The sequence below is a fragment of the Salmo salar genome, chromosome 09 (genome assembly GCF_965601325.2).
Source record: "Salmo salar chromosome 09, fSalSal1, whole genome shotgun sequence".
Taxonomy (NCBI): Eukaryota; Metazoa; Chordata; class Actinopteri; order Salmoniformes; family Salmonidae; genus Salmo; species Salmo salar.
The window spans coordinates 93,968,426-93,985,000 of record NC_138299.1 but is presented as its reverse complement, the minus strand read 5'-3'; the positions used below and the strand labels follow the sequence as shown (position 1 = coordinate 93,985,000).

The following is a 16,575-nucleotide window of genomic DNA, read 5'->3' as shown; positions in this document are numbered from 1 at the left end:
TCTCTTCAACTCACACTGTAGTAGATGTTCAATCGCTCCTCTCCTCTAGGACATTGTATATGTTAATTTGCTTTTCTCATTTAGAGGATATTTATGTGCTCCTCGTCCTCTCAGACTTTGTAGTAGATGTTTGCTGGGCTCTGTGGAGGCATCTCCTGTACGATATAAACAGGATGTCCGTAGTCACCGCTCACCTTCTCGTAGTGAGGGCAGTAGTTATTCTCCGTCCGCAGCGGGATGATGATGTCACTGGGTTCCGTCCCGGCTGTGCCCCCGCTGCCAGGCAGCTTGTTCTGATTGGACAGCATGCTGAGTGCCATGGCGGAGGGGTGTGGCTGGGCGTGAGAGTGCTTCTGGACTCTCTTCCTCATCTTGATGAGCAGGATGACGAGGAAGAGGATGAGGAGGAGGAAGATGATGCAGCCAGCTCCGATGGCTGAAAACACAGCAACCTTTGACCCCAGGATGCTGTCACTGCTGCTGGAACCTCCTGACCTGTTGTCCTGGTTTATAGAGTCTGGAGGAGGGAGGGGAAGAGAGAAGGGGAGAGAATGAGAGAGAGGAGGAGAGAGAGAATGAGAGAGGGGGAGAGGGAGAGAATGAGAGGGGGAGAGAGAATGAGAGAGGGGGGAGAGGGAGAGAAAAATAAAGAAAAAGGTGAATTTGTAGAATGCAACCAATTGTGCATTCAGTTCCAGGAATGTTTATGTTTAAAAAAAATTATTTAACCTTTAATTTACCTTTATTTTACCTTTATTTAACTAGGCAAGTCAGTTAAGAACACATTCTTATTTACAATGACAGCCTAGGAACAGTGGGTTAACTGCCTTGTTCAGAGGCAGAATGACAGATTTTTACCTTGACAGCTTGGGGATTTGATTCACCAACCCTTTTGGTTACTGACCCAACGCTCTAACCACTAGGCTACCTGCCGCCCAAGCTTAACGAAATGAATGCCTAGAACAACGATGAATTCTTCGCATTTGTTTTAGGGGGATTGACAAGCGCTATTGATGTCATCTAATTTAATTTGTTTAAAATCAAGATGACCCTGTAATGTAATCTGTGGTTAACACCCCACATCACTCAGATGAATAGGACTGACACAGACAAGCCAATAGCCTAGACTACAGAAAGATGTTTCAAACGTCTAGGCCACAGTAGTACAGGGGAGCGGCCAGGGGAGCGGCCAGGGGAGCAGCCAGGGGAGCGGCCAGGGTGGAGGCCGGGGGAGAGGCCAGGGGAGAGGACAGGGGAGCGGCCAGGGGAGCAGCCAGGGGAGAGGCCAGGGGAGAGGCCAGTGTAGCGGCCGGGGGAGAGGCCAGAGGAGAGGCCAGGGGAGAGGCTAGGGGAGAGGCCGGGGGAGTGGCCAGGGGAGAGGCCGTGGGAGCGGCCGGGGGAGAGGCCAGGGGAGAGGACAGGGGAGCGGCCAGGGGAGAGGCCAGAGGAGAGGCCAGGGGAGAGGCCAGGGGGGAGGCCAGGGGAGCGGCCGGGAGAGAGGCCAGGGGAGAGGCCAGGGGAGATATAAAATCAAATCAAATGTTATTGGTCACATACACATGGTTAGCAGATGTTAATTAATGTGAGTGTAGCGAAATGCTTGTGTTTCTAGTTCCGACAGTGCAGCAATATCTAACAAGTAATCTAACAATTCCACAACAACTACCTAATACACACAAATCTAAAGGGATGGAATAAGAATATATACATGTAAATATATGGATGAGCGATGGCCGAGCAGCATAGGCAAGGTGCAATAGATGGTATAAAATACAGTATATACAGTTGAAGTCGGAAGTTTACATACACCTAAGCCAAATACAGTACATTTAAACTAAGTTTTTCACAATTCCTGACATTTAATCCTAGTAAAACTTCCCTGTCTTAGGTCAGTTAGGATCACCACTTTATTTTAAGAATGAGAAATGTCAGAATAATAGTAGAGATAATTATTTATTTCAGCTTTTATTTCTTTCATCACATTCACAGTGTCATGACGTTGGCCTCTTTGAGTACAGGGAAGACAGTTGACCCCCTCCCCTCTTGCACCATCTCCCAACCTACCTCCCCCCACCCAGGCCCTGTGTGAAAGGGTTGTAAAATTCCAGAGGAGAATCTTACAACCACATGGCCCAGTTGAGACACAGAGGGGTCCCATAGAGAGACACAGGAAATTCTTCCAACTCACAGAATTGGGGAACCGAATGACATTTGTGTTCTGGAGAAGGTATGGAAGATTGGTGAAGAGTCCAGCTACGAACTGGTCCGCTTGGTACAATTTTGTGATACTCAGAAGAGACAATATAGCCATATTACCTTAAAATGGTTTATATAATAGCCTCAGCGATGAGACTTGCACCACATGGTTGTATAGAATGTATTAATAAGGATAAAGCTATTTGTAATACATTGAGATGCTATGTACTGATGTTAATGTGATAGAATTATATTTCTGTACCAAGCTTAACTCAGTTATCGGCACGCCCCCAGGGACACAGACAGGACCAGGCGTCATTTGACAAGCCTGTTCTATGGTCACTATAAAACTATACCCTGATTTACATTTCTCTAGACCCCGGCCTCCACTCCATTGCGAGTTGGCCAATAGGTTTGACCATCCAAGTACTCTACTGAAAGTGAACTATACCACGTGGTTAACTTTTAGACTATTGATGCTGACAGAATAAGAACAAGTCTTTGATATTAATTATTAGTCTGCAGCTAAGTAAATTATATCATTGAACGCGAAGACCAACGAAACATCCATTCTATGACGACATTAATGAATGTCGCTTTGAAAGATCCATTCTAACCGAGAGAGAGAGAGAGAGAGAGAACTCTCCAACGGAACGACGCTCCAACAAGGATCCCGACGACACACTGAGCGTAAATATATATTGATTGCAATTGTTCTCGAATGAGTGAGCGTTCATGTGCAAAGGATTAGCATATCAATTGTTAATATTAATGAACTCTGTAGGGTCTTCTCAGCTGCCCTTTATGACCCATTGTTCAACAAGACACCAGCCATGCCTGTTTTAGCCCACTAGGGCACATTACTCTACCAATTCTTTGTGATGATAATTACTGTTTGTATACTTTCTGTGAATTAATTAGTTTAGTAAATAAATGATTTTAAGACAATTGATGTATGGATGACTCTTAGTAAAGACTGGGTTCGTGCAGATACAACAATTTACGACGTTTGGAATGAGACTGGACGCGAGGTAAAATACACCATTTAAACCAGAAGATAATCGGCCTATACTATAATAGAATAGAATATATATTGTTATAATATAGGAAAGTTATATTAGGAAAATTATAGCTTTGTAATCTGAATATTTTCCTTGGTGCCCCGATCTCCTAGTTAATTACAATTAAACGATTAATCAGTTTAATCGCGTGATAATAATTACAGGGAGTTAATTGATAAACATGTCTTCAGTTTAATGGTACCCCAAAGACACGACAACAGTGTGTCAGAAGTTTACATACACTCAATTAGTATTTGGTATCATTGACTTTAAATTGTTAAAGCTTCCCACAATAAGATGGATGAATTTTGACCCATTCCTCCTGACAGATCTGGTGTAGCTAAGTCAGGTTTGTAGGCCTCCTTGCTCGCACACACTTTTTCAGTTCTGCCCACACATTTTCTATCGGATTGAGGTCAGGGCTTTGCAATGGCCACTCCAATACCGTGACTTTGTTGTCCTTAAGTCATTTTGCCACAACTTTGGAAGTATGCTTGGGGTCAATGTCTATTTGGAAGACCCATTTGCGACCAAGCTTTTACTTCCTGACTGATGTCTTGAGATGTTGCTTCAATATATCCACATCATTTTCCTTTCTCATGATGCCATCTATTTTGTGAAGTGCACCAGTCCCTCCTTTATCAGACCAGAGGACATTTCTTCAAAAAGTACGATCTTTGTCCCCATGTGCAGTTGCAAACCGTAGTCTGGCTTTTCTATGGCGGTTTTGGAGCAGTGGCTTCTTCCTTGCTGAGCGGCCTTTCAGGTTATATCGATAAAGGACTTGTTTCACTGTGGATATAGATACTTTTGTACCTGTTTCCTCCAGCATCTTCACAAGGTCCTTTGCTGTTATTCTGGGATTGATTTGCACTTTTCGCACCAAAGTACGTTCATCTCTAGGAGACAGAATGCATCTCCTTCCTGAGCGGTATGACGAGCCCTCACCTCCTCCCTGTAGGCTGTCTCGTCGTTGTTGGTGATCAAGCCCACTACTGTTGTGTCATCTGCAAACGTGATAATTGAGCTGGAGGCGTGCATGGCCACGCAGTCATGGGTGAACAGGGAGTACAGGAGAGGACCGAGCACGCACCCTTGTGGGGCCCCAGTGTTGAGGGTCAGTGAAGTGGAGATGTTGTTTCCTACCTTCACCACCTGTGGGGCGGCCTGTCAGAAATTACTGGACCCAACTGCACAGGGTGGGGTTGAGACCCAGGGCCTCAAGCTTGATGATGAGCTTGGAGGGTACTATGGTGTTGAATAGTCAATGAACAGCATTCTTACATAGGTATTCTTTTGTCCAGATGGGATAGGGCATTGTGCAGTGTGGTGGCGATTGAGAGGGGGGGGGGCACAGTCCTTTTTAGCGGGCCGCGACGGTGGCACTGTGTTATCCTCAAAGCGGGCAAAGAAGGTGTTTAGTTTGTCTGGAAGCATGACATCAGTGTCCGTGAAGTAGCTGATTTTCTTTTGGTAGTCTGTGATTTCCTGTAGACCCTGCCACATACATCTTGTGTCTGAGCCGTTGAATTGCGACTCCACCTTGCCCCTGTACTGGCATTTCACTTGTTTGATTGCCTTGTGGAAGGAATAACTACACTGTTTATATTCAGTCATATTCCCAGACCTATTTCCATGGTTAAATGTGGTGGATAGCGCTTTCAGTTTTGCGTGAATGCCGCCATCCATCCACGTTTCTGGTTAGGGTAGGTTTTAATAGTCACAGTGGGTACAACATCTCCAATGCACTTCTTTATAAACACACTTACCGAGTCAACATATAGGTCGATGTTGTTCTCTGAGGCTGACCGGAACATATTCCAGTCCGCATGATCAAAACAATCTTGAAGCGTGGCTTCCGATTGGTCGGACCAGCGTTGAATGGGTCTCGTCACTGGTACATTCTATTTGAGTTTCTTCCTATAAGACGGTAGGAGCAAGATGGCGTCGTGGGCGGATTTGCCAAAGGGAGGGCGGGGGAGGGCTTTTTATGCATTGCAGAAGTTAGAGTAGCAGTGGACGAGGGTATTTCCCATGCGCGTAGCGCAATCAATATGCTGTTAGAATTTAGGTAGCCGTGTTCTCAAATTTGCTTTGTTAAAATCCCCAGCTTCAATAAATGCAGCCTCAGGATATATGGTCTCCAGTTTGCATATAGTCCAGCGATGTTCCTTGATGGCCGTCTTCGTGTCCGCTTGAGGGGGAATGTACACAGCTGTGACTATAACTGACGAGAATTCTCTTGGTTGGTAAAATGGCCCGCATTTGATTGTAAGGAATTCTAGGTAGGGTGAGCAGAAGGACTTGAGTTCCTGTATGTTGTTATGATTACACAATGAGTCGTTAATCATGAAGTATACACCCCCGCCCTTCCTCTTGCCAGTGAGGTGTTTATCTCTGTCGGAGCGATGCATGGAGAAGCCCGGTGGCTGAACCGATTCCGACAACATATCCCGAGAGAGCCATGTTTCCGTGAAACAGAGAATGTTACAATCTCTGATGTCTCTCTGGAAGGCAACCCTTGCTCGAATTTCATCTACCTTGTTGTCAAGAGACTGGACATTGGCTAGTACTCGATGTACACGTCTACGGAGCCTGGCCAGGTGGTCGCTTCGTCTGCCCCTTCTGCGGCACCGTTGTTTTGGGTCGACTACTGGAATTAGATCCATTGTCCTGGGTGGTGGTCCGAACAGAGGATCCGCTTCGGGAAAGTCATATTCCTGGTCGTAATGAGGTGGTGATGGGGAGGAGAGGGAGTGAGATGGGGATGGGGAGGAGGGGAGGGGAGAGTGAGGTGGTGATGGGGAGGAGGGGCTAGAGGAGGGGAGGGAAGGAGGGTTAATGGAAAAGAGAGTGACTGGGTTACAGTTGATATGAGGAAATCAGTCAATTTAAATGAATTCATTAGGCCCTAATCTGTGGATTTCACATGACTGGGAATAAATACAATGCATTAGGAAAGTATTCAGACCCCTCCACATTTTGTTACGTTACAGCCTTATTTTCAAATTGATTAAAAAATAAATTATCCTCATCAATCCACAGACAATAATGACAAAGTAAAAACAGCTTTTCTGACATTTTGAAATTTATAAAAAATTTAAAACAGAAATACTTTATTACATACAGTGGCAAGAAACAGTATGTGAACCCTTTGGAATTATCTGGATTTCTGCGTAAATTGGTCATACAATTTGATCTGAACTTCATCTAAGTCACAACAACAGACAATCACAGTCTGCATAAACACACAAATTATTGTATTTTCTTGTCTATATTGAATACATCATTTAAATATTCACAGTGTAGGTTGGGAAAGTATGTGAACTCCTAGGCTAATGACTTCTCCAAAAGCTAATTGGAGTCAGGAGTCAACTAACCTGGAGTAGAGCTGCAATGCCCTATAAAAAACAATCACAAAATTTGAGTTTGCTATTCACAAGAAGCATTGCCTGATGTGAACCATACCTCAAGCAAAAGAGATCTCAGAAGACACAAGATTATGGATTGTTGACTTGCATAAAGCTGGAAAGGGTTACAAAAGTTTCTCTAAAAGCCTTTGTCTATAAATGGAGAAAGTTCAGCACTGTTGTTACTCTCCCTAGGAATGGCTGTCTTGCAAAAATGACTGCAAGAGCACAGCGCAGAATGTTCAATGAGGTTAAGAAGAATCCTAGAGTGTCAGCTAAAGACTTACAGAAATCTCTGGAACATGCTAACATCTCTGTTGACGAGTCTACGATATGTAAAACACTAAACAAGAATGGTGTTCATGGGAGGACACCACAGAAGAAGCCACTGCTGTCCAATAAAAACATTGTTGAACATCTGAAGTTTGCAAAAGAGCATCTAGATGTTCCACACCTCAACTGGCAAAATGTTCTGTGGACAGATGAAACTAAAGATGAGTTGTTTGGAGAAAACACACAACACTATGTGTGGAGAAAAAAAGGTACAGCACACCAACATCAAAACCTCATCCCAACTGTAAAGTATGGTGGAGGGAGCATCATGGTTTGGAGCTGCTTTGCTCCTTCAGGGCATGGACAGCTTGCTATCATAGACGGAAAAATGAATTGCAGGAGAATGTTAGGCTATCTGTCCGCCAATTGAAGCTCAACAGAAGTCGGATGATGCAACAGGACAACGACCCAAAACACAGAAGTAAATCAACAACAGAATGGCTTCAACAGAAGAAAATAAGCCTTTTGGAGTGGCCCAGTCAGAGTCCCTACCTCAACCCGATTGAGATGCTGTGGCATGACATCAAGAGAGCGGTTCACACCAGACATCCCAAGAATATTGCTGAACTGAAACAGTTTTGTAAAGAGGAATGGTCCAAAATTCTTCCTGACCGTTGTGCAGGTCTGATCCGCAACTACAGAAAATGTTTGGTTGAGGTTATTGCTTCCAAAGGAGGGTCAACCAGTTATTAAATCCAAGGGTTCACATACTTTTTCCACCCTGCACTGTGAATGTTTACACGGTGTGTTCAATAAAGACATGAAAACGTATAATTGTTTGTGTTATTAGTTTAAGCAGACTGTGTTTGTCTATTGTTGTGACTTAGATGAAGATCAGATAAAATGTTATTACCAATTTATACAGAAGTCCAGGTAATTCCAAAGGGTTCACATACTTTTTCTTGCCACTGTAAGCATTCAGACCCTTTGCTATGAGACTCAAAATTGAGCTCAACTGCATCCCGTTTCCATTGATAATTCTTGAGATGTTTCTACAACTTGATTGGAGGACACCAGTCGTAAATTCATTTGATTGGACATGATTAGGAAAGACACACCTGTCTATATAAGGTCCCACAGTTGACAGTACGTCAGAGCAAAAACCAAGCCATGAGGTCAAAGGAAATGTCCGTAGAGCTCCGAGACAGAATTGTGTCAAGGCACAGATCTAGGGAAGGGTACCAAAAAAATGTCTGCAGCATTGAAGGTCCGCAAGAACACAGTGGCCTCCATCAAAACCAAAACCAATTCAATACATTTTAGAATAAGGCTGTAACGTAACAAAATGTGGAAAAAGTGAAGGGGTGCATCTGTTGGTAACGGAGAAAATAAACGGGCCTCACGATGGGCCTCCGGATCTCGTCACGCCATTTCTGTGCACTCAAATTGCCATCAATAAAATGCAATTGTGTTCGTTGTCCGTAGTTTATGTTTGCCCTTACCATAACCCCACCGGCACCATGGGGCACTCTGTTCAAAACGTTGACATCAGCAAAACGCTCACCAACACGACGCCATACACGTGGTCTGTGGTTGTGAGGCCGGTTGGACCTACTGCCAAATTCTCTAAAACGTTGGAGGCGGCTTATGTTAGAAGAACTAACATTAAAGTATCTGGCAACAGCTCTGGTGGACATTCCTGCAGTCAGCATGCCAATTGCACGCTCCCTCACAACTTGAGACATCTGTGGCATTGTGTTGTGTGACAAAACTGCACATTTTAGAGTTGCCTTTTATTGTCCCCAGCACAAGATGCACCTGTGTAATGATCATGCTGTTTCATCAGCTTCTTGATATGTCACACCTGTCAGGTGGACGGATTTTCTTGGCAAAGAAGAAATGCTTACTAACCCGGATGTAAACAAATTTGTGCACAACATTTTAGAGAAATAAGCTTTTTGTGCGGATGGAAAATGTCTGGGATCTCTTTTTAACCTTATTTTACCAGGTAAGTTGACTGAGAACACATTCTCATTTACAGCAACAACCTGGGGAATAGTTACAGGGGAGAGGAGGGGGGATGAATGAGCCAATTGTAAGCTGGGGATGATTAGGTGGCCATGATGGTATGAGGGCCAGACTGGGAATTTAGCCAGGACACTGGGGTTAACACCACTACTCTTACGATAAGTGCCATGGGATCTTTAGTGACCACAGAGTGTCAGGACACCCGTTTAACATCCCATCCAAAAGACAGCACCCTACACAGGGCAATGTCCCCAATCACTGCCATGGGGAATTGGGATATTTATTTACACCAGAGGAAAGGGTACCTCCTACACCTCTTCCGGCAGCATCTGGTTTCCCATCCAGAGACCAACCCTGCTTAGCTTCAGAAACAAGCCAGCAGTGGGATGCAGGGTGGTACGCTACAGGCTATTTCAGCTCATGAAACATGGGACCAACACTTTACATGTTGCATTTACATTTCCATGTATATCAGCAGCTACTGCCAGAAATCTCTCTCAGTCACTCTCTCACTGTCCACACTTTTCTCTCTCTCCCTTCTCTCTCTACCTGTACACACGTCTCTCTCTATCTCTCTCTCCCTTCTCTCTCCCTGTACAGACTTCTCTCTCTCCTTCTCTCTTCTCTCTCTCCCTGTCCACACTTCTCTCTCTCTCTCCCCCCCTGTCCACACTTCTCTCTCTCATTCTCCCTTCTCTCTCTCCCTGTCCATGGGTTCTATATTCTTAAGGTTCTTTTTGTTCTTTTAGGTTCAGTTGGGTTCTGTCAGGTTCTAAAGGGGATAGGGTTGTTATCTCACCAGTGTTGCCTGACTCTCCTGCTCCAGGCAGCTGGTTGTCCTCAGGGCTAGGACTGAAGTCTCCTCCCAGACCGTTGTCCTTCCCTCTCTCAGGTTCCTCTGGTAATACAGGGTCTGGTAGAACAGTGTTGGGGTCTGAAACATAGGACCGTGTTAAATATCTCTGTATGATAGTGAGACACAGAGACACACACACATACACACAAGCAGCACACACAGACACCCACTCAGCAGTACACAGACACCCACTCAGCAGTCTACGGGACCGAACACACTGACATGGCAGAATGAGGTTAAGACAGTTATATATTACTTTTTTATTGTAATTCATTATTCATATCTGTAAAAGTCCATAATATGTCTTATTTATACTTCTGGTTTTAACGTTACTGCTGAGGAGAAGAGAGGAGAGGATTGGATAGGAGAGGAGAGGAGAGAAAATGAGATGGGGGAGAGGAGGGGTGAGAAGATGTAAGGTTATGTCAGCTCTGAAGAAAATAGTGTTTGTAGAAGAGACAGTTGGTTATATCTCTAACTGTTGTAGAGGGAATGTTGGTTATCTCTCTAACTGTTGTAGAAGGAACAGATGGTTATCTCTCTAACTGTTGTAGAGGGAACAGCTGGTTATATCTCTAACTGTTGTAGAGGGAACAGTTGGTTATCTCTCTAACTGTTGTAGAGGGAACAGTTGGTTATCTCTCTAGCTGTTGTAGAGGGAACAGCTGGTTATATCTCTAACTGTTGTAGAAGGAACAGTTGGTTATATCTCTAACTGTTGTAGAGGGAACAGTTGGTTATCTCTCTAACTGTTGTAGAGGGAAAAGCTGGTTATCTCTCTAACTGTTGTAGAGGGAAAAGCTGGTTATATCTCTAACTGTTGGAGAGGAAACAGTTGGTTATCTCTCTAACTGTTGTAGAGGGAACAGTTGGTTATCTCTCTAACTGTTGTAGAGGAAACAGTTGTTATCTCTCTAACTGTTGTAGAGGGAACAGTTGTTATCTCTCTAACTGTTGTAGAGGGAACAGCTGGTTATCTCTCTAACTGTTGTAGAGGGAACAGCTGGTTATATCTCTAACTGTTGTAGAGGGAACAGTTGGTAATCTCTCTAACTGTTGTAGAGGGAACAGTTGGTTATCTCTCTAACTGTTGTAGAGGGAACAGTTGTTATCTCTATAACTGTTGTAGAGGGAACAGCTGGTTATCTCTCTAACTGTTGTAGAGGGAACAGCTGGTTATATCTCTAACTGTTGTAGAGGGAACAGCTGGTTATATCTCTAACTGTTGTAGAGGGAACCGTTGGTAATCTCTCTAACTGTTGTAGAGGAAACAGTTGGTTATCTCTCTAACTGTTTGTAGAGGGAACAGTTGTTATCTCTCTAACTGTTGTAGAGGGAACAGCTGGTTATATCTCTAACTGTTGTAGAGGGAACAGTTGGTTATCTCTCTAACTGTTGTAGAGGGAACAGTTGGTTATATCTCTAACTGTTGTAGAGGAAACAGTTGTTATCTCTCTAACTGTTGTAGAGGGAACAGTTGTTATCTCTATAACTGTTGTAGAGGGAACAGCTGGTTATCTCTCTAACTGTTGTAGAGGGAACAGCTGGTTATATCTCTAACTGTTGTAGAGGGAACAGTTGGTAATCTCTCTAACTGTTGTAGAGGGAACAGTTGGTAATCTCTCTAACTGTTGTAGAGGAAACAGTTGGTTATCTCTCTAACTGTTGTAGAGGAAACAGTTGGTTATATCTCTAATTGTTGTAGAGGGAACAGGTGATTATCTCTCTAACTGTTGTAGAGGGAACAGTTGGTTATCTCTCTAACTGTTGTAGAGGGAACAGTTGTTATCTCTCTAACTGTTGTAGAGGGAACAGCTGGTTATATCTCTAACTGTTGTAGAGGGAACAGTTGGTTATCTCTCTAACTGTTGTAGAGGGAACAGTTGGTTATCTCTCTAACTGTTGTAGAGGGAACAGTTGGTTATCTCTCTAACTGTTGTAGAGGGAACAGGTGATTATCTCTCTAACTGTTTGTAGAGGGAACAGGTGATTATCTCTCTAACTGTTGTAGAGGGAACAGGTGATTATCTCTCTAACTGTTGTAGAGGGAACAGGTGATTATCTCTCTAACTGTTGTAGAGGGAACAGTTGGTTATCTCTCTAACTGTTGTAGAGGGAACAGCTGGTTATCTCTCTAACTGTTGTAGAGGGAACAGTTGGTTATCTCTCTAACTGTTGTAGAGGGAACAGTTGGTTATCTCTCTAACTGTTGTAGAGGGAACAGCTGGTTAATCTCTCTAACTGTTGTAGAGGGAACAGTTGGTTATCTCTCTAACTGTTGTAGAAGGAACAGTTGGTTAATCTCTCTAACTGTTGTAGAGGGAACAGTTGGTTATCTCTCTAACTGTTGTAGAGGGAACAGCTGGTTATCTCTCTAACTGTTGTAGAGGGAACAGCTGGTTATCTCTCTAACTGTTGTAGAGGGAACAGTTGGTTATCTCTCTAACTGTTGTAGAGGGAACAGTTGGTTATCTCTCTAACTGTTGTAGAGGGAACAGTTGGTTATCTCTCTAACTGTTGTAGAGGGAACAGGTGATTATCTCTCTAACTGTTGTAGAGGGAACAGTTGGTAATCTCTCTAACTGTTGTAGAGGGAACAGTTGGTTATCTCTCTAACTGTTGTAGAGGGAACAGTTGGTTATCTCTCTAACTGTTGTAGAGGGAACAGTTGGTTATCTCTCTAACTGTTGTAGAGGGAACAGGTGATTATCTCTCTAACTGTTGTAGAGGGAACAGTTGGGTCTATATCTCTAACTGTTGTAGAGGGAACAGTTGTTATATCTCTAGCTGTTGTAGAGGGAACAGCTGGTTATCTCTCTAACTGTTGTAAAGGGAACAGTTGGTTTATATCTCTAACTGTTGTAGAGGGAACAGTTGTTATCTCTCTAACTGTTGTAGAGGGAACAGTTGGTTATATCTCTAACTGTTGTAGAGGGAACAGTTGGTTATATCTCTAACTGTTGTAGAGGGAACAGTTGTTATCTCTCTAACTGTTGTAGAGGGAACAGTTGTTATCTCTCTAACTGTTGTAGAGGGAACAGTTGTTATCTCTCTAACTGTTGTAGAGGGAACAGTTGTTATCTCTCTAACTGTTGTCATGTCATGCTCATCGGCTCCAGAGTCTTTGAAGTCGTTCAGTGGTAAACATGAGTCTTTCCACTGATGGTTTTATGAGGGACGTGTATGTAGACAGACAGTGTGTGTCTGTGTGTGTGTGCGTGTGTGTGTGTGTGTGTTTACGAAGGCAGTGTTGGCAGACAGAGAGACTATCAGATCAATCTAAACTATCATGTCTTATCTGTATCTCCCCTAAGGCAGAACTGGACCGTGTCTATGTGTGGCGTGCTGACTAAAGGGAAGGGACCTAACAGCCCTATCACTTGATTTCCTCTATGGTTTGGCAAAGACAGAGACAGAGGGGTGTGTAGTCTGGCTGAGAGAGAGAGAGAGAAAAAGACAGAGGACAGAGAGGTGTGTAGTCTGGCTGAGAGAGAGAGAGAGAAAAAAAGACAGACAGAGGGGTGTGTAGTCTGGCTGAGAGAGAGAGAGAGAAATAGACAGATAGAGCGAGATAAAAAAGCCCTTAAATTGAAATTGAATTGAGAGAGGAGACAGGGTGGAGGAAAGAAAAGAGGGGAGAGCTTTCATACTACTCAACATTGTGGGTGGTGTCTACTTAGTCTATATCTGATTCTGTAACCTCCTACGTCTACCTCCTCAACTTGTCCCCTCCTCCTTCCCCTCCCCTTCTCCCTTTCCTCGACCATCTCCCCTGCTCTCCTCCTCCACTTCTCTACTCCTCCCCTTCTCCCCTCCTCCACTTCCTCTCCTTCTCTCCTCCCCCTCCTCTTCGCCTTCTCTCCTCCTCCTTCACCTCCTTCTCCACCTCCTCCTCTTCTCTCCTTATTCACCTCCTCCCCTTCTCCACCACCTCCCCTTCGCTCCCTCCTCCCCTTCTCTCCCTCCTCCCCCCTTCTCTCCCTCCTCCCCTTCTCTCATCCATCCTCTACCTCCTCCCCTTCTCCACCTCCTCCCCTTCTCTCCTTCTCCACCTCCCCTTCTCTCATCTTCCTCCTCCTCCTCCTCCTCCTCCCTCTCCCTCTCTACCTCCTCCCCTCCTCTCCTTCTCCACCCTCCTCCCTCCTCCTTCTCCTCCCCTTCTCCACCTCCATCCCCCTCCTCCCCTTCTCCACCTCCTCCCCTTCTCCACCTCCTCCCCTCCTCTCCTTCTCCACCTCCTCCCCTTCTCCACCTCCTCCCCTCCTCCCCTTCTCCACCTCCTCCCCTCCTCTCCTTCTCCACTTCCTCCCATTCTCTCCTTCTTCACCTCCTCCCATTCTCCACCTCCTCCCCTTCTCTCCCTCCTCCCTTTCTCTCCCTCCTCCATTTCTCTCTCTCCTCCCCTTCTCTCCCTCCTCTCCCTTCTCTTCTTCTCCACCTCCTCCACCTCCCCCCTTCTCTCCTCTTCCACCTCCTCCCCTTCTTTTTTTCTCCACCTCCTCCCCTTCTCTCATTCTCCTCCACCTCCTCCCCTTCTCCACCTCCTCCCCTTCTCTCATCCTCCTCCACCTCCTCCCCTTCTCCACCTTCTCCACCTTCTCTCCTTCTCCACCTTCTCTTCTCTCCTTCTTCACCTCCTCCCCTTCTCCACCTCATCCCCTTCTCTCCCTCCTCCCCTTCTCTCCCCCCTCCCCTTCTCTCCCCCCTCCCTCTTCTTTCCCTCCTCCCCTTCTCTCATTCTCCTCCACCTCCTCCCCTTCTCCACCTCCTCCCCTTCTCTCATCCTCCTCCACCTCCTCCCCTTCTCCACCTTCTCCACCTTCTCTCCTTCTCCACCCCTTCTCTCCCCTTCTCCACCTCCTCCCGTTCTCTACCTCCTCTCCTTCTCCACCTCCTCCCCTTCTCTCATCCTCCTCCACCTCCTCCCCTTCTCCTCCTTCTCCACCTCCACCTCCTCCTCCCCTTCCTCCCCTTCTCTCCTTCCTCCACCTCCTCCCCCTCTCCTCCTCCTCCCCTTCTCTCATCCTCCTCCACCTTCTCCCCTTCTCTCCTTCTCCACCTCCTCCTCCTCCCCTTCTCTCCTTCTCCACCTCCTCCCATTCTCCACCTCCTCCCCCTCCTCCTCCTCCCCTTCTCTCCTTCTCCATCTCCTCCCCTTCTCCATCTCCTCCCCCTTCTCCACCTCCTCCCCTTCTCTCCTTCTCCACCGCCTCCCCTTCTCCACCTCCTCCCCTTCTCTACCTCCTCCCCTTCTCTCCTCGTCCCCTTTCTCTCCCTCCTCCTCCCCTTCACTCATCCTCCTCCACCTCCTCCCCTTCTCTCCCTCCTCCTCCCCTTCTCTCCCTCCTCCCCTTCTCTCCTCCCCTTCTCTCCTCCTCCTCCCCTTCTCTCCCTCCTCCTCCCCCTTCTCTCCCTCCTCCCCTTCTCTCCCTCCTCCTCTTCTCTCCTCCCCTTCTCTCCTCCTCCTCCCCTTCTCTCCCTCCTCTACTTCCTCTCCTCCTCCTTTTCTCCATCCTCTTTATAATGATAGCAGTAGTGTAATTACGCTTTTCAGCATTAGTGAGCGCTACCTTGCTATGTTTTGGCTGATTCATAATAGACTGTTTGAACATGAGAGTGTGTTATAGTCTACAGAGGCTACAGACAATCTGATTCGCTCAGGGCTGATCCTCTCTGAAGTGGCGTTTGGCAGACCTGAGCATGTGCAGTAGAGTGTTCTCTCTCATCTTGGGACCCACTTCTACTCTGAATGTGCTGACATTTCCTTCGCAAGACAGACGATACGAAAGGCCACCAGCAGGAGGGTGTGTGTGTGTGTGCTGTTTTAAATATTCACAGCGACATCCTGTCATAGAGCTCTGTACAGGAGGGAAGATAGAATCTGTACTTCTACTGCACTGCTTTCAGCCTCACACACACACACACACACACACACACACACACACACACACACACACACACACACACACACACACACACACACACACACACAGAGAGGCCACACACACACACACACAGAGGCCACACACACAGAGGCCACACACACACACACACACACACACACACACACACACAACACACACACACACACACAGAGAGAGAGAGGCCACACACACACACACAGAGGCCACACACACAGAGGCCACACACACACACACACACACACACACACACACACACACACACACACACACACACACACACACACACACACACACACACACACACACACACACACACACACACACAGCAGAGATGATATGAATAATGTTATGAGGGTATTTGCATGCTAAGATGCTAAGGCCTGTGCTGTGTCAGAATGATTCAGTGAAGTCACTGTGACCATGACACCAATACAGTTATCCTCAAGGTTACACACTGATACACACTGTTAGGGCACTGGAGTTTTACATAGAGGTGAAGAACTGTGCTGCATTCAAGGTGTGCGCCAGGCCTAAACTCGGTTAGTGTCTACAGTACTGTAAATAAAACCTTAAGGAGAGGGGAATGTTTAGAGTGAACACATGTAGGAGAGTTTAGAGTGCAACACCTAGAGAAACGTGTGTATTGTTTGTTGTCAGATTAATCAACCAATGAAGGCGTTTGTTTGTTTACCTTGTCCGACCTTCATAACCACTTTCATGGCCCTGGTCTTACAGACTCCTCCCTCTCTGTTCTCCAGGCCTTCGACTGAACCATTGGATGTGGCTGAAAGAGAGAGAGAGAGAGAGAGAGAGAGAGAGAGAGAGAG

General features: G+C 45.8%; 1 protein-coding gene across 1 annotated transcript in view; it reads right to left on the bottom strand.

Moving 5' to 3' along the window:
• LOC106612232 (ephrin-B1) overlaps positions 1-16,575 on the bottom strand; it is a 153,167-nt gene that overhangs the window by 863 nt on the left and 135,729 nt on the right. The window contains exons 3-5 of the mRNA XM_045724164.2: positions 16,440-16,532; positions 9,768-9,902; positions 1-517 (exon numbers count right to left, since the gene is read on the bottom strand). The exon at positions 1-517 is cut by the window's left edge and continues 863 nt beyond it. Coding sequence (XP_045580120.1) covers positions 111-517; positions 9,768-9,902; positions 16,440-16,532 — 635 coding nt within the window. The 3' untranslated portion in view covers positions 1-110. The remainder of the gene's footprint in view (positions 518-9,767; positions 9,903-16,439; positions 16,533-16,575) is intronic.